Source organism: Schistocerca serialis, chromosome 8 (genome assembly GCF_023864345.2).
Source record: "Schistocerca serialis cubense isolate TAMUIC-IGC-003099 chromosome 8, iqSchSeri2.2, whole genome shotgun sequence".
Lineage (NCBI taxonomy): Eukaryota > Metazoa > Arthropoda > Insecta > Orthoptera > Acrididae > Schistocerca > Schistocerca serialis.
The window spans coordinates 154,369,283-154,396,221 of NC_064645.1; the positions used below are offsets into that span (position 1 = coordinate 154,369,283).

The 26,939-nt window shown below is 38.2% G+C and overlaps 1 protein-coding gene across 1 annotated transcript in view; it reads right to left on the reverse strand.

Moving 5' to 3' along the window:
• LOC126416059 (coiled-coil domain-containing protein 186-like) overlaps window positions 1-26,939 on the reverse strand; it is a 197,924-nt gene that overhangs the window by 92,558 nt on the left and 78,427 nt on the right. The window contains exons 7-10 of the mRNA XM_050083534.1: window positions 23,954-24,096; window positions 20,324-20,504; window positions 3,626-3,865; window positions 1,020-1,181 (exon numbers count right to left, since the gene is read on the reverse strand). Coding sequence (XP_049939491.1) covers window positions 1,020-1,181; window positions 3,626-3,865; window positions 20,324-20,504; window positions 23,954-24,096 — 726 coding nt within the window. The remainder of the gene's footprint in view (window positions 1-1,019; window positions 1,182-3,625; window positions 3,866-20,323; window positions 20,505-23,953; window positions 24,097-26,939) is intronic.

Genomic DNA, 26,939 nt, shown 5'->3' on the forward strand with positions numbered 1-26,939 from the left:
GTCTCAAATTGGCATGGACGATAACCACATCGACCACATTGAGAATGTCTTGGCACTTCATCCTGACGGCAGCCGGCAGAGGTGACAGTGTGGAGCTGTTGGTATTAATGGCTGAATCTAGTAGCATGAAGCACAGCAGCAGCAGTCCATGGTGATAACAGAAGACCATTATTTGTCAGAGATGAATCCATATGTTTCCACTCCATACTCTGCTGCTTTGATTCCAGTGTGAAATGCATTATCCACATTCCACTGCCATAACAATGTGGTCCAATAAACTGGCACCTACCTCAGCATAACACTGCATATGATTCAGTGAAGCAATCATTCACTTGCCTTTCATTGTGTCATCTAACTACTGAGGCACCTTCCAGTAGCATAAGGACCCATAAACAACGGCATAAACACTTCTATACAAAATGCCAAGCTCCCAGAAAATGACTGAGGCACATGTGCTGATCCCCCCCTCACCGCTGGATCCATGAGGAAAATGTTGTCTGTCAGCGACAAACGCAGCCTCCCTGAACATTCATGTCAATTAATTCTTTGCGGCCTTTTGCAAACTCACACATCACCATTTCACACTTTTCAAAGTGAGAGACTTTCCCCCATAAGTGGGCTGCAGTTCCCTGCTGATTTTGATGCTCCTTAAAAAATGAATTGCACTTTGTTGCTTGTATGCCATGGACATGTGAAGCACAATGTCATTTTCAACAACTGACAGCAGTGCCATGCCGCAGAGTTACTTGATGGTAAGGACACGCAGGTTCAGTTCGAGTAAGGTCCACCACATACTGTTTTAATCCATTACATCATTTCAGTACACACTGCAGAGAAAAATGTTACCTGCAAGTGACATTAACCTGCAGAGATCATTTATAGGTAATCATAAACCTCAGAGAAGTTTTAAAATGAAGAAATTTCTGTTGGTCTGTAAATAAATTCATAAGTCAATGGACTATTTAATGGAACAAATTCATGGAAGTTTGAGTGAAGTGCAATAATGTGCTTGCTATTACCTGTATGGCTGTACTTGCTGTCGCTTGGCCATTTACATTAATCTCACATCCTGAACCTGGGAGTGATGAGCATGAGCTGGTACGAGAATGCGACCCTAGGAGACCTGGCGATTCACAGCGCTCATATTTCCTCCGTAAATGCTGGAGCTCACGATTCAACTCCTGTGTGTGAATAAAGAAATAAAGCTGAACTCATTATGTGTACTGTAACTAGTAGCACTAATCCTCCCATAAAAATTAATTTATGTACTGATCAGTAAAGCCACTCTTGAACAAACACTCTTCTATCACATTATCAGCACAATTTTAAAAATTTTCTGCAATTTCATCTTTTACTGACAATGTTGAAATTTATGAAACTTTCAAATTATTGTTCATATCCTACATTCGCATTACAACTATTAATATAAACGAACACACAACTAGTACTGATGAACTATTTCAGCTATAGCATAACAATCTTCATGTTTCATAAATTTTTTTTTCAAATGATAGCATGCAAAGAAGCACATACATTCTATGATAACTACTCAAAACTTTTTCATTCACCGAGATATGGAAGTAACTCATCCGCAGCAGTAAGAGGGTTAAGGGAGCAGGACAGGTACACATGTCAAAAGCACTTACAGAAAATGCAGAGACTGTATTTAAACTCTTCCGCAGGTGCAGAGCACAACAAGTTAACTCGTCCATAGCAGTTAAAGGGTTAATAGCGCCACTTTTGTTAACCTCTTTGTCACTACAGCAGTTCAATGAGTAGTTATGTTTGAAAACAAACGTAACTGATAATGTTATTTTCGATACTTTTGTAGAGGAGTTTGAATATGGTAGCCACATCAGTAAGCAGTGATGTGTGACTTTTGTCGAGATGCAAAGGGTGCCAATCTTCAGTGATTTGTTTTTATTCTTTGGATGGGAAAATATGAAGACAGAAAAAAAAAGTGGACGGTGTTTACAGCGACCCTGTATATCAATGACAACAGTTACATATTGGTTGAACAGACTTAAATTTGACAAGACTCTGTTTTTAATGATGAATGCCCAGAATGTATGGTAGATGCAGTTACAGAAGAAATTATTGAAAAAGCCCAATCTGACCATAAAATGAAACTGTATAAAGAAGAAGAGGCCACAGGTGTGTCATCAGTAATGGCAATTAATATTTGACATTGTAAACAGACAATGAAAACATTGTCATGACAATGGGTGCTGCAATTGGTGCAGTTTTCAACTTTGAAGACCTGTCTGGAGCAATTTAAGCAAGATTCAACCCACATTTTATGTTCAGTTGCCACCACTGATGAGATATGCCTTCACCACCATACCCCAAAAGCCAAGCAACACTCAAAATAAGGGTTGCTTCCACCTCAAACAAGGATAAGAAGGTTCCATTGGTCAGAAAAGTTTGGTGACCATTTCATGCAAACTGCATCACACTTAGTAAAACAAAAAATATCAATGAATTATATTACAATAAAGCATTAGACCACTTCAACAACAACAACAACAAAAAAACTGAAGAAAATACGGCCATATTTGATGAAGCATAATTTCCTGTTTCATCATGACAACGTGCTAGCTCATTCATCTGGTGCGACTGGCACAAAACTGCTGGAAATGGATTATGAATTATAGCCACAGCCCTTGTGTTCACTAAATATGGCTCTACAGTAATTCTTCTTCTTCCTAAACCTGAAGAAATTGCTTGTAGGTATGAAAACTCTACTTAAATTAAGAGACTATTTTAGAGAGCTTGACAGCTTTCAGAAAGGTTGAAGGCTGGGACATTTAGAGAAAGTATATCCCTAAAATGAGACTGTATAACGATATAACTTTTTTTATAAGAAAAAATTGCATCTTAGCTTGCCGTACTTATGGAACAGGCTTCATATAAAGTAGAATGTAACTGTTTTTAAGAAACAATCTTATTTTGTCTAGATCATTTCTCAGTTTCATTCACTGAAGTACTAGTGTTTGTTGTATGATATAAGATGCTTGAGAGGAACAGAGCATTGCAGTTAATATGGTAAGATTATGTTGTCCTTCATGCTGATACCATTAATTTAAGTGTGTAGTATTGAGGATAAGTTCCCTGAGAAAGCCAACTAGCTGAAGTCATTCTGGCTTCAAATTTATTTCGATCTGGCTTCAAATTTATTTCAATCTAATGAGAGCTTTCTACCATAGGCATAATTTGCTAATAACCTAATGTAACTCTTTATAATTGAGCTATAATTCCCTCAAAGATTCTGCCACCTGACCTCCTTGTATGCCTTCATCGTGTTGAGGAACGCAGCATTGGCTAGGTCCGGTGGGATTCCGTAGAAAGTCATCTTTATAATTTCTAGACCTCGTACCGACTTTATAAGTGAGCATCAGGTGAACTATGCATGCCTTTGGGAACACACTACATTTAAGTACATACTCCACAAGTTATCTCAGAGTACATGGGGGAGGGTATTTGGCACCATCAACAGCTACTTCTCACACACAAAAGGAAGGAATATTCTCACAATGAAGACAGAATAATCTTCATCAGCACACAGCAACAGCTGTACGGTAGTTTCTCTCAATACATCCAAAACCAATAAACACTGTAAACAGACCTTAACAGCAGCTGCATGTTTCCGTGCGGCAATCTCCTGCTCCCCTCGGAGATCATTGCACTGTTGTTCCAGCTTTTGAGTATACGCTGTGCGCTCCGCCAAGGCTCTCGCCAGTAGCTCTGCTTCATTCTGTCTTGCGGATCTCTCAGATTCCAGATCTGCTGCAGAAGCTGAAAGGCGCTGCTGTAATTCCGAATTCTGACGCGCTAAACGAGCTGCTTCTAACTCCAGCTCCCGAGCCTGTAGTAAGAAAAAGGGTCATATAATAAATGAGACAATTTAAAATATAAGAGGTGGGGGGGGGGGGGGGGGGTGCTGGACAATGGAGTGTAAGCAATACATTCACAGCACACACAGGAATACAACAGAAAGAAGTGGAAAAAGAGATGAAAGAGCACAGATCATGGGAAGATCAATTTAAACAAAAGAGTTTATAGGAGGAATTTATATTTTTGTTTAGTTTCATTTTCATTAAATTTACATCTACATATAAACTCTGCAAGCCACCAAAAACGCGTGACAGAGGGCACCCTGTACCACTATTAGTGATTTCCTTTCCTATTCCTCTCGCAGATACAGCAAGGGGAAAATGACTGTGTACATGAATCCTTAAGAGCCCTATTTCTCTTCTCTTATCTTTGTTATCCTTACATGAAATGTATGTTACCAGCAGCAGAATCATCCTGCTGTCGGCTTCAAATGTCGGTTCTCCAGATTTTCTCAACAGTTTTCCTCAAAAAGAATGTTACCCTCCCTCCAGGGATTCCCATTTGAGTTTCCAAAGCATTAAGTGTGTGTCTTGGTCACCTAATATAAAAACGGTGGGTACAAACGAGAACTTTTATAGACAGGAACACTGGTAAGCATCTGTCATTTATGTCTTATGACACACACACACACACACACACACACACACACACACACAACCAAATTTAAAATCAAGTCCATTCCATAAGACAAAAGATGTAGTCATAAATAAATAGCTTCCATTAAATTTTCAACATAGGTAGCAAATAATGTAATTTTACTAACTGTGTGTATACAGTATAATACAAAGAATGCATGAATGAACATGTAGATGATCTGGGAGTGTGGCCGGCCGGAGTGGCCGAGCGGTTCTAGGCGCTATAGTCTGGAACCACGCGACCGCTACGGTCGCAGGTTCAAATCCTGCCTTGGGCATGGATGTGTGTGATGTCCTTAGGTTAGTTAGGTTTAAGTAGTTCTAAGTTCTGGGGGACAGTTGACCTCAGCAATTAAGTCCCATAGTGCTCCGAGCCATTCGATCTGGGAGTGTGTAAGGTGCAGCAGCAGCTCTAGGCTGACTCACCACAAAGTTGAACTGATTTTGGATGACAAATATCGATATGTCATTCCATACAGCTTCGACGTATGGGGTGTTCAGCAGTTGCTGTCTTCACTGTGAAATATTACTGTATCTCATTGCTACCTATCAGAACCCCTCAGAGAACATTAAAGATAAACACCAGTCCTAATTGTCCAACTGTAAAGTGACCTGTTTCCCAATTACATACAAAAATAACCACTATTTCAGTATACATATAATTCGAAAACGATGCTTTGCTGAAACCATATGTGTAAAAGCCACCGTGTGTATTTTGAATGTGCCAAAAGCATTTAACATTGTTTTTATGTGAGAAACACAATATAAATGTGAAATTAATACTGTAACTAATCGAAATAAATAGAGCACATGGTCAGGATGTACCAGTAAACCTATCATTATAAAATTACTACAGCAAATTAAATAGAACATATAAATAAAGCACGTTAATTGAATCTCCGATATATGTTAGCACTAAAATTCAGGCACTAGTTGATTTGTTATAAACAAATATAGAAATGTAATTGTTACCTATAACATAATTGGTCAGAAAATGTTATATTAACTCATAACTAAGTTGAAAATAGGTTCACCTTGTTCAGCACTGAGACCGTAAATTTTTAGCAATGTGTAGCTCATATTCGGTTTAACTTTTAACTGTGATTTTACATAAAATTGTGATTTTCATTGTACGTAATTGTTAACAAAAGTATAAATAGAGGTCACGCAGGCGCCTCGGGGGCACTCGTTTTTTGGCTAGGGTTGCGAGTAAATGTATTGTAGGCTCACTCGTTTGTTGATTGTTGTGAACTCTGTGTCGTTTGATGTCAACTTTGGGTACATGTGATGTAACCAGTACAGTTCACAAGACTCGGACACCAGAGTCCTGGAAATATACTGGTATTAAAACTGCACTGTACTTTGGAATTTATTTGGGAGTCTTCCGCAATCCTTTTCATAGGCTGCACAGCGAGGAGACATGAATCCAGGAATTTTACAAAACCCGGAAAACTAAACAACTCTCAATGTTGGTAGAATTGACGTGAAAACAACAGCGCATTGACTGGGCATTTCACTCAAAACATTTGCAACGCAGAGGTGGGAAAATATAAACATCTCAACATGGCGGAGGAGCTGGGATCAAGTGGAAGACTGTGCAGAGGATGACTCGCAAGAATTCCATATACAAGAGGCAGGAACTATAATCTTGTACGTTGCAGACTGCGCCACGGACGTCGCCAGGAGCAAAAGTGAAATTCTGGAATGACATTGCGAATGAATCAGATAAGTACCCCTTTTAATTGTTTTTATTTCAGTCACAGACAGTGTCCTACAATTTTCTGTTTTTGTGTGTGACAATTTCACCTGATAGGCAAGAAAGTGTTTTATCTAGTGTTTATCCACTTTGATCAAAATGAGTGAAACTCAATTAAATCGAATAGGCATGACCACGCGGTCAGGCCGTCAATTTCATGCTTCAACTCCAAATGTACACTTAAACAGTGAAGCAAATTCCGCAAGCAGTAGTTGTTCGCCTTTTCATGGTTTTTCGGGGGCAAATCAGCAACCGAATTTAATTGCTCAGATATCTCAGGTTAGGTGAGGTTAGTGGTGTTTAACGTCCCGTCGACAACGAGGTCATTAGAGACGGAGCGCAAGCTCGGGTTAGGGAAGGATGGGGAAGGAAGTCGGCCGTGCCCTTTCAAAGGAACCATCCCGGCATTTGCCTGAAACGATTTAGGGAAATCACGGAAAACCTAAATCAGGATGGCCGGAGACGGGATTGAACCGTCGTCCTCCCGAATGCGAGTCCAGTGTGCTAACCACTGCGCCACCTCGCTCGGTCAGATATCTCAACTGTTGAGTAATAAACTAGAACAATTGGTAACTCAAAATAACCAATTACGTAGCAACATTAAAGAGGTCACAGACAAGCTGGACCAAAATTTGAAATCATTGAGAGAAGAAATCAATGCAACAAATAACAAAGTACAAATTGTTGCATGTGACATAGAAAGGGTAGAAAGCAAAGTTGACTGTTTGGAGGCTTTCACAATCTCCGAATTTAGAGAAACAAACAAAAGCATTGAATTAGTTAACGAACGTGTCAAAAACACGGATAGTCATTTTAAATGAAATAGTGAACCGAAAAGACGAGTTAAAAATGTTGCAGGAACTATTTGTTTCAGAAAAAGAATTGGTAGGGGAAAGATTGAAATTAAATTCTGAAGTTGTTTCTGATAAGATATCTCATATTGACGAGAAAGTAGAAAGTGTAACAATAGAACTGCAAATAGTCAGCTCTGAAGTTTCAAAACTGCAAAATAATATAATGTCCAATTTTGATTCAAACCAGATGTTTGTGCATAGTTGTAACAATGTTAGTTTAAAATGTTACCCAGGTGATGAGAAATTGCATCCAGTTGACTTTGTGCATCAGTGCAAAGACAGTTTCCAGCCTAACATGCCAGAGTCTGCTAAAGTTAAATTTGCGAAACGTTTTTTGGATGGTGAAGCCCTTACATGGGCGAACCATAACATTGATACAAATACTACAAATACTACATCTTTTGCCGAATTTGAACGCCAATTCTTGACAAAGTTTTGGTCGCAAAATAAACAGGCGAGAATAAAATCCAAATTTCTTAATGGTAGCAAATATCACACAGGTCTTGCAATTAGCATGTGAGAATTTTGTGAAAAACAATTAGGGACATTGTTACATTTGAGCAAACCTTTGGACGAACTGATACAGATTGACACACTGAAATGGTGCCTACCGCACCGTTTTCAGTGGGGACTTGTATATGGACCAGATGAAAGTGTCGACGAATTTTTACGTTATGTAGACAAAATTGACCGTGCATGGCAGAATGACGACAGACAGTACAATCAAAACCTCAGAAACACTCAAAATAGGAATGCGGGATCACAAAAATATAATGGACACAGAAATAATAACTGACATGGTAACCAAAACAGTAGTTACAACAGACACGAAAACCATCAAGAACAGAGAAACAGTAACCAGCTTCACAACAGCAATTCCAACCAGGGAAACAGGTAACCACCTCGTTGGGAGCCTGTCAATTTGAGTTGAATAGTCATGGCACAAACCAGGCAAATAGGAGGTTAAAAGGACAGAAATGTAAAAGCAATCATAAATGTAATGTAAATAGGGACTATTACTTAGATGATACTAGTTATAAGCGAAACTTTTGGGATCACATGTTGAGTGAATTGAATAATGCACATACTCAAGCAGGACCACAGTTTGAACTTAATGAACATGACTTAGCATTAATTGATGACACATTAACACCTGATGTAGACAGAACTTATGATATGTATGGTATCACTAGCTTGTTTTCTGATGAAGGTAAGGATAATGAGGTATCTATATCAGTAGAAATTGGTAGCCAAAATGAGGAAATAACACCTGACTCTGATAATGAAACAGGTAGTGATTTCAGTAGTGTAACTTCAGATGTTGAACACTTTGTAGTTAAGGCAGATGTGCATGCAGAGGCATCACCCACAGATTACTCTGATGATGATTTTGGTAAAGATAGTGTTGTGAAGGATGATGCATTTGGTGATATATGTACACAAGAGGAATTGGATGGTATTATTTATGTTGAAGTTATTGATAATGGTGTTGCAGCTGAAAGTAACTCTGAATTTCGAAATTGGTTCATGTGAAGATATTAAGAGTGCAAACAATGTATTGGTAACAATTTGTATAAAAGAAATCTTAAGTAAATCTATTAATAAGAAGTAACAAGCTAAGTTGATAGGTGAGAAGATTTTGGAATCTATTATCAGTGAAAATGAAGTTTGTTTAGAAAATAATAAGGAAAGTGAAGTCATCAAATCAGATCCATCCATGAAAGATAATTTTAAGTCTAGTGCAAGTAAGGTATCTGTTTCATGTGTATTTGATGCCAGTGATAATGACACTCAATCTTATGTTGATTCTGACATTGAAACCTGTAGTGAAGAAGTATGTAACAACATAGATACAACTGAATTAGAAAGTGACTTGCTGGCAGAGAATGTGAATAGTGACCCAAATATTACCCTAGGTAGCCCTTACGTAGAAATAAACATTAACAATTGGTCAGGACTTTGTTTGATTGACACTGGCAGTCCCATTAGTAGTATCTCAGACAAGTTGAGGAACAGGATAAAAGACACTGAAAGTTACATCGAATTTCCAATCACAGGTGTACGGATTAAAGGTGCCACTGGCAAGTTTAGTAAGTTAATAAATAAACAAGCTTTAATTAGATTTTCTGTTCGCAACACTAATTTTGAACATGGTTGTTTAGTTATTCCAGATCTCAATGAGCAAATGATTTTAGGGATGGAGGTGCCACTGGCAAGTTTAGTAAGTTAATAAATAAACAAGCTTTAATTAGATTTTCTGTTCGCAACACTAATTTTGAACATGGTTGTTTAGTTATTCCAGATCTCAATGAGCAAATGATTTTAGGGATGGACTGGATAGTTCGAGTTTTGATTGGCAAAATTCAGAACTGCTGTTCACTGAACCAAAGGCCAATACTCAAGGAAAAGCAGTGATCCAGTTAAAATCAAGTACAAACAGAAGTAATCATATTAGGGAAATAATTTATCCAGAGTGTAGCCATTACATGGAGGAAGAGGAAAACAGGGATCACAATAACCAGAATTTAGTTGATGATAGTTACTCCCTAACCATATCAGAAAAGGTAAAAGAAGCAAATGACTTGACTGAGTCTGAAAAGCAGGAATTAGAAAATTTTCTCTGGGAAAACAGTAACATTTTTAGTGATCAACATGGTAGGGTCAAAGATTATGAATGTCATTTGAAGTTAAAGCCACACAAACCCTTTTTCATTAAGCCTTATGGGGTATCCATCTGTAAAAGGAAAGAAGTGGAGAGGGAACTCCAGAAAATGAAAAAATGGAGAATAGTAGAGAGAAGTCACAGTCCATATAACAGCCCGATGGTCTGTATTTCAAAAAAGAATGGTGGTATTAGGCTGGTATTGGATTCACGTCACCTGAATAAGTTTATAGAAAGAGAAACAGCTCATCCTGAATCCATGGAGGAACTCTTGTACAAATTCAATGATACAAAATATTTTTCTAGCCTGGATTTGACCTCAGGGTTTCATCAAATCACATTAGCACAGGATTCAAGGCAGTACACAGCCTTTTTATATAATGGTCAATGTTTTCATTATTGTGTTGTTCCGTTTGGGCTGAATGTGTCTGTAGCTGAGTTTATTCGAGCTTTGGATCATGTGATTGGAAGTGAACTACTATCTAAACTAATTATTTACATGGATGATATATTAATAACCAGCAAAACTTGGGAGGAACACCTTGATACTTTGCACAAATTAGCCAATAAGTTCAGGCAAAGCAGTATGACCCTTAAATTAAGTAGATGCAAATTTGGAGTACCAGACATGAAGTTTTTAGGCCATATAATTAACAGGGAAGGCATTCTACCTGACAGTGATAAAATTTCTGTAATTGTCCAGTTTCCATGTCCAAAGAACAAGAAACAGCTGAGGTCATTTTATGGTCTATGTAATTTTTATCGCAAGTATGTCAGCACCCAAGCTTTAAATGCACCGTGTTTTAGAGAGCTTTTAAAAAAGAATACCATATGGGAATGGACAGATCAGTGTCAAGCAGCATTCGATGAGCTCAAACAACAACTAAATAACAGTCAATTACTCCACAGACCTGACCTTTCACTACCATTTTGCCTAATGACAGATAGTTCAGATTACGGATTGGATGTACATTTGTTTCAACAGACGGAAATTGATGGAAAAATAGAACATCTTTCAATTAGTTTTGCCAGCCGAGGTCTGCAGAAACATGAACGTAATTACACAGTGACTGAGAAGGAACTACTTGCCATTGTATGGGGTTTCACTAAATACAGGAACTATCTAGCAGGCCATAAAGTCATAATTTTCACAGATCACAAAGCTCTATGTTATATTCAAGACTGTAAACTTTTCAATAGTAGATTAACCAGGTGGGCCATATTTTTGCAACAATTTGATTATAGCATTCAGTATATAAAAGGGTGAAAAGGAAATTACTAACATTTGCAGTCAGCTTAGGAGATACCAGAACCAGGATGATGATTTGAAACTTGTGAAAAGCCTTATTGGTAAAAAGGGTTATGAAAAGGTTGGCATGTATTATCAAAACTTTAAAGGTATTTTATTCAGGAGACATAACACTGACTCTGGCATCTGGAAGGTTTGTTGGCCTATACAATGTGTTGACGTTTTAATTAAGTACACACATGAGAGCTATGGGCACTGTGGAATCATGAAATGCACTAACAAACTTAAGGAAAATGTCTATTTTAATAATATGTTTAGAAGAGTAAGACAGGTTATACAAAAATGTGATCGGCGTCAAAAAGTAAAAGTCACAAATCAGAAATACCAAGGTTATTTACAAAGTATTGTGCCAAAAGGCAAATTGGAACTGATAGGAATTGATTTGTTTGGTCAATTGCTGAGAACTAAAGAGGGTTATACATATTTGTTTGTAGTTGTTGACTTATTCACTAAACTAGTAAAATTGTATCCACTAAAGAAGGCAACTAGCAGGAAAATTTTAAACTTTTTCTGTAATGATTACTTCACACAGATTGGAAAACCATAGGCCATACTTTCAGACAATGGGAGCCAATTTACATCTAACGTTTGGAAAGATTTAATGAAAGATGAAGACATTAAGCACGTTCTTATTTCCGTTTCTTCTCCGTCTTGTAACCCAACTGAGTGCTATACGTGTGAAATAGGCAGGCTTTGTAGAACTTACTGCTCTAAAGATCATACAAATTGGTCAAGTTACATATGTGATTTTGAAGATGTTTTGAACACCTTACAACATACAACAACTGGCTTTACACCTTATGAAGTCCATTTTAACAAACACCCACCAAACATCTTGTAAGAATTGATCAATTTCCCTGTCTGTAATGAATTAACACCGGATGAGAGAATGGAAATAGTAAAGAAAAATATTGAAACACACTGTGCCAAGAGAAAGCTTAAACATGATTCAAAAGGAAAGTTTACACAGTATAGTGTAGTTGATTTAGTCTTAACCAAAAGTTATGAGAAATCCAAGGCAATCAATAGGGAGATCAGAAATTTTTCGATATTTACATTGGTCCATTTGAAGTTTATGAGAAACCACATCCAAACGCCTACCGCCTTATCTATCCCAAATCAAAGAAGCTATTTGGTTCAAGAAATGTCACTCAGTTGAAACCTTATGTGCAATAATTGCAATCCCTCAGGGAGGTACACAATCTTTGAGTACTACGCGTGTGGCTTATGCAAGATGCCCCAGCTGATGTGACATTTCCTTCTCAAAAACACTGTTGCCACATTCTACGATACCTTTCTGACACACAAACTTCCGACAATACATACGTTAGTTTTTTGTACCTATGTTTGCTTATATTTGTTATGTAAGATATTTTCATGTGATTTAATTTGTAGTATAAGATACATTTTGTTTTGATTGAGCAATCTGCATCATCCCCCCCATGAACCATGGACCTTGCCGTTGGTGGGGAGGCTTGCGTGCCTCAGCGATACAGATAGCCGTACCGTAGGTACAACCACAACGGAGGAGTATCTGTTGAGAGGCCAGACAAACGTGTGGTTCCTGAAGAGGGGCAGCAGCCTTTTCAGTAGTTGCAAGGGCAACAGTCTGGATGATTGACTGATCTGGCCTTGTAACAATAACCAAAAGGGCCTTGCTGTGCTGGTACTGCGAACGGCTGAAAGCAAGGGGAAACTTCGGCCGTAATTTTTCCCGAGGGCATGCAGCTTTACTGTATGGTTAAATTATGATGGCGTCCTCTTGGGTAAAATATTCCAGGGGTAAAATAGTCCCCCATTCAGATCTCCGGGCGGGGACTACTCAAGAGGATGTCGTTATCAGGAGAAAGAAAACTGGCGTTCTACGGATCGGAGCGTGGAATGTCAGATCCCTTAATCGGGCAGGTAGGTTAGAAAATTTAAAAAGGGAAATGGATAGGTTAAAGTTAGATATAGTGGGAATTAGTGAAATTCGGTGGCAGGAGGAACAAAACTTCCGGTCAGGTGACTACAGGATTATAAACACAAAATCAAATAGGGGTAATGCAGGAGTAGGTTTAATAATGAATAGGAAAATAGGAATGCTGGTAAGCTACTACAAGCAGCATAGTGAACGCACTGTTGTGGCCAAGATAGATACGAAGCCCACACCTACTACAGTAGTACAAGTTTATATGCCAACTAGCTCTGCAGATGACAAAGAAATTGAAGAAATGTATGATGAAATAAAAGAAATTATTCAGATAGTGAAGGGAGACGAAAATTTAATAGTCATGGGTGACTGGAATTCGAGTGTAGGAAAAGGGAGAGAAGGAAATGTAGTAGGTGAATATGGATTGGGGCTAAGAAATGAAAGAGGAAGCCGCCTGGTAGAATTTTGCACAGAGCACAACTTAATCATAGCTAACACTTGGTTTAAGAATCATGAAAGAAGGTTGTATACATGGAAGAACCCTGGAGATACTAAAAGGTATCAGATAGATTATATAATGGTAAGACAGATTTAGGAACCAGGTTTTAAATTGTAAGACATTTCCAGGGGCAGATGTGGACTCTGACCACAATCTATTGGTTATGAACTGCAGATTAAAATGGAAGAAACTGCAAAAAGGTGGGAATTTAAGGAGATGGGACCCGGATAAACTGACTAAACCAGAGGTTGTACAGAGTTTCAGGGAGAGCGCAAGGGAACAAATGGCAGGAATGGGGGGAAGAAATACAGTAGAAAAGAATGGGTAGCTTTGAGGGATGAAGTAGTGAAGTCAGCAGACGATCAAGTAGGTAAAAAGACGAGGGCCAGTAGAAATCCTTGGGTAACAGAAGAAATATTGAATTTAATCAATGAAAGGAGAAAATATAAAAATGCAGTAAATGAAGCAGGCAAACAGGAATACAAACGTCTCAAAAATGAGATCAACAGGAAGTGCAAAATGGCTAAGCAGGGATGGCTAGAAGACAAATGTAAGGATGCAGAGGATTATCTCACTAGGGGTAAGATAGATACCACCTACAGGAAAATTAAAGAGACCTTCGGAGAGAAGAGAACCACTTGTATGAACATCAAGAGCTCAGATGGAAACCCAGTTCTAAGCAAAGAAGGGAAAGCAGAAAGGTGGAAGGAGTATATAGAGGGTCTATACAAGGGCGATGTACTTGAGGACAATATTATGGAAATGGAAGAGGATGTAGATGAAGATGAAATGGGAGATCCGATACTGCGTGAAGAGTTTGACAGAGCAATGAAAGACCTGAGTCGAAACACGGCCCCGGGAGTAGACAACATTCCATTGGAACTACTGACGGCCTTGGGAGAGCCAGTCCTGACAAAACTCTACCATCTGGTGAGCAAGATGTATGAGACAGGCGGGCGAAATACCCTCAGACTTCAAGAAGAGTATAATAATTCCAATCCCAAAGAAAGCAGGTGTTGACAGATGTGAAAATTACCGAACAATCAGTTTAATAAGACACAGCTGCAAAATACTAACACGAATTCTTTACAGACGAATGGAAAAACTAGTAGAAGCCGACCTCGGGGAAGATCAGTTTGGATTCCGTAGAAATATGGAACACGTGAGGCAATACTGACCTTACGACTTATCTTAGAAGAAAGATTAAGGAAAGGCAAAACTACGTTTCTAGCATTTGTAGACTTAGAGAAAGCTTTTGACAATGTTGACTGGAATACTCTCTTTCAAATTCTAAAGGTGGCAGGGGTAAAATACAGGGAGCGAAAGGCTATTTACAATTTGTACAGAAACCAGATGGCAGTTATAAGAGTCAAGGGACATGAAAGGGAAGCAGTAGTTGGGAAGGGAGTGAGACAGGGTTGTAGCCTATCCCCGATGTTATTCAATCTGTATATTGAGCAAGCAGTAAAGGAAACAAAAGAAAAATTCGGAGTAGGTATTAAAATCCATGGAGAAGAAATAAAAACTTTGAGGTTCGCCAATGACATTGTAATTCTGTCAGAGACAGCAAAGGACTTGGAAGAGCAGTTGAATGGAATGGACAGTGTCTTGAAAGGAGGATATAAGATGAACATCAACAAAAGCAAAATGAGGATAATGGAATGTAGTCGAGTTAAGTCGGGTGATGCTGAGGGAATTTGATTAGGAAATGAGACACTTAAAGTAGTAAAGGAGTTTTGCTATTTGGGGAGCAAAATAACTGATGATGGTCAAAGTAGAGAGGATATAAAATGTAGACTGGCAATGGAAAGGAAAGCGTTTCTGAAGAAGAGAAGTTTGTTAACATCAAGTATAGATTTAAGTGTCAGGAAGTCATTTCTGAAAGTATTTGTATGGAGTGTAGCCATGTATGGAAGTGAAACATGGACGATAAATAGTTTGGACAAGAAGAGAATAGAAGCTTTCGAAATGTGGTGTTACAGAAGAATGCTGAAGATTAGATGGGTTGATCACATAACTAATGAGGAAGTACTGAATAGGATTGGGGAGAAGAGAAGTTTGTGGCACAACTTGACCAGAAGAAGGGATCGGTTGGTAGGACATGTTCTGAGGCATCAAGGGATCATCAATTTAGTATTGGAGGGCAGGGTGGAGGGTAAAAATCATAGAGGGAGACCAAGAGATGAATACACTAAGCAAATTCAGAAGGATGTAGGTTGCAGTAGGTACTGGGAGATGAAGAAGCTTGCACAGGATAGAGTAGCATGGAGAGCTGCATCAAACCAGTCTCAGGACTGAAGACCACAACAACAACATCTGCATCATCAGATGTACTGATTATTTGACATTTACATCCTACCGATTGTGACTATTAGTGATATGTGAGGACTATGATTTGAACATACGTTGCCAGGAAAAACCAATATGTATTTTCTAGTGAGAAACAGTTACACATCTTTACAGACAACAGACCATACTGTATTTATATCGGCTTATCCAGAAATGAAAGGTGAATTGTGTGAAGATACACTAAGGTTATTAATACATATTTAAAGATTTTATGGTACATTTGTGCAGTTAAAAAGAACTATATACATATATTACTGTATCTCATTGCTACCTATCAGAACCCCTCGGAGAGCATTAAAGATAAACACCAGTCCTAATTGTCCAACTGTAAAGTGACCTGTTTCCCAATTACATACAAAAATAGCCACTATTTCAGTATACATATAATTCGAAAACGATGCTTTGCTGAAACCATATGTGTAAAAGCCACCGTGTGTATTTTGAATGTGCCAAAAGCATTTAACATTGTTTTTATGTGAGAAACACAATATAAATGTGAAATTAATACTGTAACTAATCGAAATAAATAGAGCACATGGTCAGGATGTACCAGTAAACCTATCATTATAAAATTACTACAGCAAATTAAATAGAACATATAAATAAAGCACGTTAATTGAATCTCCGATATATGTTAGCACTAAAATTCAGGCACTAGTTGATTTGTTATAAACAAATATAGAAATGTAATTGTTACCTATAACATAATTGGTCAGAAAATGTTATATTAACTCATAACTAAGTTGAAAATAGGTTCACCTTGTTCAGCACTGAGACCGTAAATTTTTAGCAATGTGTAGCTCATATTCGGTTTAACTTTTAACTGTGATTTTACATAAAATTGTGATTTTCATTGTACGTAATTGTTAACAAAAGTATAAATAGAGGTCACGCAGGCGCCTCGGGAACACTCGTTTTTTGGCTGGGGTTGCGAGCAAATGTATTGTAGGTTCACTCGTTTGTTGATTGTTGTGAACTCTGTGTCGTTTGATGTCAACTTTGGGTACATGTGATGTAACCAGTACAGTTCACAAGGCTCGGACACCAGAGTCCTGGAAATATACTGGTATTAAAACTGCACTGTACTTTGGAATTTATTTGGGAGTCTTCTGCAATCCTTTTCATAGACTGCACAGCGAGGAGACATGAATCCAGGAATTTTACAAAACCCGGAAAACTAAACAACTCTCAATGTTGGTAGAATTGACATGAAAACAACAGCGCATTGACTGGGCATTTCACTCAAAATATTTGCAACGCAGAGGTGGGAAAATATAAACATCTCAACTGCTGTCACTTTTCTATGAAGAGGGCATAAAAATGTTGGTTTCCAGCTATGAAAAATGTCTGAACAATACTGGCAACTATGTAGAAAAATACTTTAAGAAATGCTGTTTCCTGTAAAAATATTTTGGTTTGAAAATATGTTTTTATGAGGGTTTGTTTCCAAAATGGTGCTTACTTTCTGGATATGCCTCATACATGACAGAAAAATTGTCTCTATTACTTTATACTCTGTGCAACTTACGCTCAGAAATGGAGTACATAGCTAAAAAACTTTTTGACAATCTATATGGGGAAATAAAAAGTGTTTCAGACAACACAAATATTTTTAAAGCAAAAGATTAGTCTTAGGACAGTAATAAGTAACAAAATATATACGTAAGTGTGTATTAATGACACATTTTGTAACAAAGTCTATGATTATAATAATATATGGAACACAAAACTGATAAATGCGTCAGGAAGTCGTGGAATAAAATCACTGTAATAGTAAGATAAAGTTCCATTCTTCAATTTCCTTTGGGTACAACAAAAATTTTTGACCCTGTACTACGATCAAGATTCTATACTAAAATACGCCCATAGAAGAGATCATACACTGGTTCATCTTTCTATCCTTACTTAAAAGTATACTACCATACCATTTACTGGCATTTCAACACGGGTTTCCTTGTTGCTCCAACCTCATCTGCCTAGTTTGTTCCAGTGGCCTGTAATATATCCACACAGAACCCTCGAATATCATCTCATTGATACCTTCAACCTTTTACTCTCTTTAGCTGACTGAAGCAACCTTCATTTCCAAAAACTAGGATTTTTGTCATTATTTGGCCATGCATACACCTCCTGTCATATGGTTAGATATAAGTCTTTACCCTTTAATTAACTGGGGTTTGATTTTGGAGACCTCTTTCTTATTACAGTAAAGAGGCACAACAGTACCAAACAAATACTGAAGGTGGGGCTATCAGGAAAAATTGAAGTATGAAAGTTGCATGTAATTTAATTGAAAAGTCATGATTCATGAACACAATGTTATGAAACAATTTTGGAGACTGGCCACTTAGAAGAATATCAGGCCCAGGAAGCCAGCCATTTATGCTACTGTTTAAACTGTTACCGGCACCTATGTAATTGTTGTATCTTCAAGAGTAATACATACTAATACTCAAACTTTCTTCCTTTTTTATTTATTCTTTTTTCTTAAGGATAACTATACTTCCTGTCATCATCATTTTAAAATCTGTAATCTATTAAAGAACTAAAGTAAATATAAAAAATAAATCTTGGAGCTTGGTTTCAAGCTTCAAAATTTATTTTTCATATTTACTTTGGTTCTTTGATATATTACAAATTTTAAAATAATGATGACAGAAAGTACAGTTATCCTTAAAATAAAAAAAATAAAACAAAAATGTGGGAGATATGTTACAGAGCAATTTCTTCCTCCTGATATTTCGAAATTTCTTGCTCACTTAACAAACTTTATGTATTTGTAGCAGAATTATAGCAAACTACAAAACCAATGACTACATGATGAAATTACACCAGCTTGATTTTACTGGCTCAGCCATTCATGACAGCAGCCGTTATGTTCACTAAGTTTCTTTCAAAATAATTCTAGAAACTGACAGCAGAAGGCAGTACCAGTAAAAGGACAAGTAGTGAGATGTCCTTACATTGTTCTGATATGCAACTGAGTCAGTTTTGAGCAACAGATGGCTCGTGCATTGAGAAAATTGCTGCCCAATCTATGCGCGAGTGCAATCTTTTTAATACAAAGTTGTGCCATGGACTAAGCTTGCACTTAGTCTACAAAGTGTTAACATCAGTTTGTAAATTGTGGGCAAGCAGATGAGCCTGAAGAAACATCTGTATATGTGGAATATATTTTAAAAGAAGTAAGTTGTTCTTTATACCTCACAAAATTATACCACATTGTTTTTGTTGATTGACTGATTGAAGAATTTAACTAATCAATGTAGTTTCAACCAGCTGATCTAATTTCTAACATACGCCTATCATTTACCCTGTAACCATACATCACATTATAAGTACCAGTAATTGGGAATAAGGCTACGAATTATTGCTTGCTTTAAATATGTTACTTGATTTTAAGGTTTCAGTTTGTCCAGTGACTGGACCAGAGAACATGTTTTTCTGTTATACTTGAAATAAACTGATGTAAAATGGCTTATACGAAAAGTCATTTGGCAAATGACTGCAAGATTAAATATTTAATCTCCAAACACACATTTCCCAAGTTGGTGCAAAACAAATATAGTGACTCTGGACAAAATCAAATGCTAAATGAAATCATGGATGACAATCCTAGCAACAACTTAATTCCAGTGTATGTGACATTTTACTTCTATTTGCTACACCGCACTAGTAACAATGGTGCAGTTCTCTTGGTACCTAAACATGTCATTCAAAAGTCAATGTTAGTGATGGACTACTTGCGGACAGCAGCGCCTCATAATGAGTTTGTCCAAAACTGGACAATGATAGATGGATTCCAGATATTTTGGAAAGTCTATTCCAAGTACAGAGAAGCTCTCCAGGTAAACCAGCTAGCCTCTGGACATACTGTTGGCTTTCTGATGCTAATGCCCTTTCTCAGGACTGTCTTAAGACTGGTTTTGACCTCAAGAAATTTTTCTTTACTAACACAGCTGACTCGACCAATCTATCAAGAAGTGATTGCAAAATTTCAACAGGCATTACGCCGAAGCTCTGATTTCTGTATTCTCACACAGCCTCAGCTTAAATCACTGGAAGAGGTACAATATGGTGAAGTAGACAGAGCTCCAACGTCTGATCCTCAACAGATTATACTTAATTTTTTACATGGTGAAATGCAGTACAGTAAAATAAACAGTATATACTTTTCCTCCTTTGTCTGCCTGACAGGAATTAATCATTTCTTTGTAGAAGAACAAGGGTATTGGCAGTCCAGAATTCTGTGAAAGTTCAATAATGGATTAGTGTCAAAATGCAAGCTACCACAGCATCTCTTTAATATTTTGATGGCATAAATGGACTAACCTATCCACAATTAACATAAACTGATTACAATGTATGAAAATTAACACATTTAACATACGATAATATAAATTAACAGTTCTGCATAAGCTTTACTGCAGTTATGAGCATCACAGCAACACACCTTAGCTTCTGTAGCTGAAAACTCTGACTGAAGACGTACATTCTTGTCAGTGAGACGCTGAGTGAAATCGAGCAGCTCTGCCTCCCGCTCGCGGCATGCCGTGGTGTCCTGCTGGAGCTCTTGGTTTGTCTGCCGTAGCCTCTCCACTTCCTCCTGGCTTGCAGATAGCCTCTCCTGCTCACTGACAACACCAGTATGTGACTCAGCTGTGGCATTAGCATTGTAATTACAAAACCTCGCATATGATGTTTGGCTTCTCAGTATTTTCTCTTTATTTGGACTACATAATACTTAGCAGCTGTGATACACAGCTCCTCGTAAAAAAAAAAAAAAATAAACAAAAAATTTAAAAAAATTGCATGCATTGCTGACGCTAACTGTATGAATTTTAGAGACATGAATAAAGGCAAAATATTATCCGAGTAAGTGAATTGTCAGCTGAGAATCTACAACATTCAGAGTAAGTGTCATTCAAACCATGGAGCTTCTCTGTGGCACTGTTATGATGAACAAAAACAAAAGCAGTCTAATCAAATGTGCGCATCTCTGCAGATTTGCCAAATCAAATCTGCGATAGCTAAGATTCAAATTGGTGCCGCTCCATCCTGTTGGATCCTCCTTGTTGTGCTGTCCACAAGGTGGCTGAGATGTTACTGCTTAAATCCATCTCAGTCTGCAGCCGCAGTTCTCCTAAGGTCATCAAGCATCAGAGAGGTTTCCTCTGAAAACGCACTAGCTGTCAAATTGGTTTCAAGCAGCTCGATCGAGTTCATGTCAGTAGATACTGCAAGCCATTACATTCTATTGATTCCTGCATCCTGGAGGAAGGTTTTCACAAGGCAGATGTAGTGTGCTCGAGCGTTATCATCTTCAAAGACTAACCCATCACTGAAATGTTGACTGTAGGACTGGACATCATGTAGGAAGATACCATCCTAACACTGGACATTCCTCAAATTAGCAATGAGATGTGTCTACCCGCCCAAAAAATGACATATCCATCTCCTTGCTGAATTCATGGAACTGTATGGCTGGTTGTGTCCACACTCTTCTACCACAATGATCAGGTGTCTAGACAAATCCTATCATTGTCAGTGAAGAGAATCGGAAGTCACTGATCCAAGTTTCATTCCAGGTGTTCCCTTGACCATCTTCTTCAGGCACTATGGTACTGGGGGTTGGGGTGGGGGTTGCCTACTGTATTGAACATATTGGGATGGCTAAGTGGTCTCTGGGTTGATACTGACCACCCAGCTGCCTCCAAAAGGCAGTGCACAATACTGTTGTATTCTTCTAGCAGTACCTATAAGACATAATTTGTAGGTAGCGGGCATATTCTTGTGTTGATGTTCAAGTATGTTCACTGCGAGGCAAGTCAAAGTTTTTGCAACTGAATGTTTGAATGACATCACTGTCGAGTATGCCGATCTGGTAGGCAACTTCCAGTGCTTAAAGCCATTCTTGCAACAGAATGCCAATGAGCACACAGTTTGAGTTCAAGGTGGACCTTTAACACACTTCAGCAGCCTGAGCAGTGCACAGAAGCTGCATTGTCCCATTTACAAATGGAGACACAGTGCACTTAGTTGTACACAGTGACTTCCTGGGGTCAAAAGAGTACTGGAAAAGTGATGTTGATCAAAAAAGCACAAACTAATCAAGTCATGAGGGTAGTGTGAAATTTTTTGAGCAGTTTTAGACAGCCTTTATGAAAGGAAAGGTGCTCATCTGACACTGAAAAAATACTACAGAAATGAACCATACAAAATGTGAAACTGTGTTATGACAGCTTACAGTAAAGGTTCAATAAATACTGTTATAAAAATGTCTGTTCACTGAATACAGACTACAGACAGTTGTCACAGATACAGTAAATTGGATTACTTACAACTGCACCTCACTGTGACTGCACGCTTCTAGTCTCCATAGTCTATATGGAAGTGAGTCACTGACTGCTACACAAATCGATCATGCCATGTAATCCACATCACTAGCAGTACTTCCTCATCAACATGTATACATGTGGAGACAAGACTGTCACAAGCAGGCACATCATACACGGTGTTTCAAAAATGACCGGTATATTTGAAACGGCAATAAAAACTAAACGAGCAGCGATAGAAATACACCGTTTGTTGCAATATGCTTGGGACAACAGTACATTTTCAGGCAGACAAACTTTCGAAATTACAGTAGTTACAATTTTCAACAACAGATGGCGCTGTGGTCTGGGAACCTCTATAGTACGATATTTTCCACATATCCACCATGTGTAGCAATAATATGGCGTAGTCTCTGAATGAAATTACCCGAAACCTTTGACAACGTGTCTGGCAGAATGGCTTCACATGCAGATGAGATGTACTGCTTCAGCTGTTCAATTGTTTCTGGATTCTGGCGGTACACCTGGTCTTTCAAGTGTCCCCACAGAAAGAAGTCACAGGGGTTCATGTCTGGCGAATAGGGAGGCCAATCCACGCCGCCTCCTGTATGTTTCGGATAGCCCAAAGCAATCACACGATCATCGAAATATTCATTCAGGAAATTAAAGACGTCGGCCGTGCGATGTGGCCGGGCACCATCTGAGGGGTTGCCGCGTTTGAATTTTGTATGGATAGAGGTGTAAACTCTGGCGCATGAGACGATACGTGGACGTTGGCATCATTTGGACCGCAGCTGCAACACGGCGAACGGAAACCCGAGGCCGCTGTTGGATCACCTGCTGCACTAGCTGCGCGTTGCCCTCTGTGGTTGCCGTACGCGGTCGCCCTACCTTTCCAGCACATTCATCCGTCACGTTCCCAGTCCGTTGAAATTTTTCAAACAGATCCTTTACTGTATCGCTTTTCGGTCCTTTGGTTACATTAAACCTCCGTTGAAAACTTCGTCTTGTTGCAACAACACTGTGTTCTAGGCGGTGGAATTCCAACACCAGAAAAATCCTCTGTTCTAAGGAATAAACCATGTTGTCTACAGCACACTTGCACGTTGTGAACAGCACACGCTTACAGCAGAAAGACAACGTACAGAATGGCGCACCCACAGACTGCGTTGTCTTCTGTATCTTTCACATCACTTGCAGCGCCATCTGTTGTTGAAAATTGTAACTACTGTAATTTCGAAAGTTTGTCCGCCTGAAAATGTACTGTTGTCCCAAGCATATTGCAACAAACGGTGTATTTCTATCGCTGCTCGTTTAGTTTTTATTGCCGTTTCAAATATACCGGTCATTTTTGAAACACCCTGTATACCCAACTATCATAAACTCTTATATGGCATTCACCATCTCTGCTGTTTCTTTCAGAGAATGAATGCATAAGTGTCATGCTGGAAGTTCATATCTGCCATACTTCTCAAGCTGCAACTATCTTAACTGTCTCAATTTCATATTGTAATCTGTATCAGGCCACTTTCCTATGCTTATCTCCATTATTATAGATACATACTGTACTCACATTTCTTTGTATTAGGATTTACCTTGTACCACAATGCCGAAACACATTTTTATTCATCATTTCTCTTGAATTTACTATATACATTTAATCTCTGACTTTCATAAATTGAATAAAATACTAACGACCACTCTGAATTTGCATCTGTTAGGTTCAATCAGGTTACAACACTACTCACTGATTTAGCTGCATCCGCAGAGCACTCATCTCAGCTACCTGTGCACGTAAATCTGCCACATCTTGCTGCTGGCTGTCAGCAGCTTGCCGCAGTCGGGAAAGTGTCTGCTCTCGTTCGAACCTCTCCTTTTCCAGGTTTTGAACCTACATAACAAAATAAATTTTATTGTACCTTGTATTTAATAAATGAAAATATGTAACAACCACTGTGCTGACAAATTCTATGATTTCCGCTGGGGAAAAGATGTTAGCAGACTGGTGGGGCATCATTTTATACTAAACCACACTTAACAAATGGAAGTACATGACAATCCGAGACAAGTGTAAATAGTGAAACACAGAAAGTGGAACATACATTTCCACTGCATTTAAAGATGCACTATGCTGATACATGTTATTCCGTTGTTGTCTTTCACATTATACATTTTATCACCTGTATCCAAGAAAGACACAAAACTATTTGCCATACATTGCACCACTACTTGCTCACTTTTCTTACATGCTTAAGAGTTTCTCAGGTTCCTTTTTCTGAACACACAGTGCAGTTTGGAGTATTACACATGCCTACAGACGCTATGGGCCATGAAAAAGTGTTAGTTCCTTCTTTGAGGAAATTTTTGTTTCCTTGTTTAATGGCAGACATTGAAATACTCACCATACAGATGAGGCATTGAATCACTTGCAGACACATGTAAAAGACTGCTAAAATATCAAAGCATTCGATCAAAATTAGAGTTGTAAAACTACTGCAGGCTAATATATACTGTTGTAAGCAAGTGTACCCTATGGTAATTTTCCTAATAGCTTTGGTCAAGTAATATCATAACCATGTTACCTGGATGTGAGGTAGTTGCATACCTACCGGGTGTTACTTCATTTTGATCGCTTTGTTTGCGTATGCAACCAGTCTCTTATTAGATTCCCCTAGAAACTGAGTGAGGATGTACGGAGGGTCATGTAATCCATGGAACATTTTTGTTCTACATTGTTACCCTCTGGTCTGTTACTTATCAAACAGTACTTAAGCCAAAATACAAACTGTCGGTGTTTAACTAATGTTTTATTCGAAAATTGTTGGTTTGTAATGTGAAATAGAAGGATGTTGCATTAGAAATACAGAAAACATATAGATTTATCATATAGTGCTGGAAAATAAAATTTCCTTAAAAAAAAAGGTAAAATTTAAAAAATGCATAAAGAAAAAACCTACCAAACATCACTTCAAGTCTTCGTCAAGCTTGCTTACAACACGTTTTTGTGGCTGCTAAACAACTTTTGCTTTTATCAATGATAACAGGAAACTCTTGCCTTTGATCATGATGAACGTTCTACTGAGTACAAAACAACAGCAATAATAATTGTATAGCTTTTTGTGCACGTAAACTGTACTTGAATCAAAAGTAATTGTTTCAGTTACATAGAAGTCCAGAAGTTATGCGAGCAGCTAATTTTTATTACTTATAAATTGTAATTTATGTTTTGCAAGAATATAAATACACAATAGACTAACACTGAATGATGTATGGTTCTAATTATGTGCAAAACAAACAAACAAACCGAGAGAAGTTGTAGGCTCCCAGTTTCTTCTTTCACATATTCACTGATGTTTCTTTCCCTACCAATTCTACCATTACTACCAGTAATCCTACTATTTACTACATCATTTTTGTACTGTGCTAAAACTACTGAACCATAGTTTTAGTAGAGCACAACTCTAGTCAAAATCCTTCTTCTGCAGTAGAAAACATACACATCCAAACAAGTGCAGTTCACACACACACACACACACACACACACACACACACACACACACACTCTACCACTACTGTCTCAGGGTGCAGACAGTCAGACCCCAGCATAGGACAAGTGTGTGCGAGTTGTGTTGTGTGGGTATGTGTGTGTTTTCTACTGCAGAAGAAGGCCTTTGAAATCTTAGTATTTTGGAAGTCTTTTTCGTCGTGCCTTCCTGTGACTCAACACAATCTCTGTATGATGCGCAGCAATCTATTCTTTCTACGTTGTTGTTACGCATTGAATTATCACATTTTACTCTGTACATGGCTCAATTGATACTAATGAGTTCTTATGCCAAGCTTAATAACTACTTGATGAAATATAAGATGTTAAGGTGCTTTCTGCATAATTAGTGAGGAACATAAATTATGGCATTTAACAAATGCTACACACTACTGTTAACTTTTGGACCCCAAGTGCATTTACTGAAGGAAACCGGGGAATGAGTTGGAGGGGAACAGACTGTTCAGCCAGTACGTCTACATCTACAAAAGTACTCCACAAATCACCATATGGGGCATGGCCGAGGGTAGTTTGTACGACCATTAGTTATTTCCTTTCCTGTTCCCCTCACAAATGGAGCGAGGGAAAAATCACTGTCTTTATGCCTCTGTATGAGCCCTATTTTCTCTTTATCTTACATTCATGTTTCTTAAGCAAAATGTACGTTGGCAGCAGTAGAACCTTTCTGCAGTCAGCTTCAAATTCTAGTTCTCTAAATTTTCTCAATAGTCTCCCTTGAAAATAATGTTGCCTTTCCTCCTAGTAGCCTGCCTCTGAATTGATTTGGTGTCTTTCTTTCATCTGACCTGGTGGAGATCCCAAACACTCTAGTAATACATAAGAAAGTGTCAGACTTCTGTTCTATACTTAGTGACCTTTACAGATGAACTACATTTTTCCTACAATTCTCCCAATAAACCAAGTCAACCATTTGATTTTCCTATCACAATCCTCAAATGCTTTTTTTGTTTCATACCTTTTTCAACACTCCACCAAGATATTTAACTGATATGACTTTGTCAAGCAACTGAATACTAATGCTGTTTTCAAACATTATGGGATGGTTTTTCTGACTCATCTACATTTCGAGACAGCTGCCATTCATCACACCAACTAGAAACTTCGTCAAAGCCATGTTGTGTTCCCCTACAGTTACTTAATAATGACACCTTTCTGTACACCACTGCATC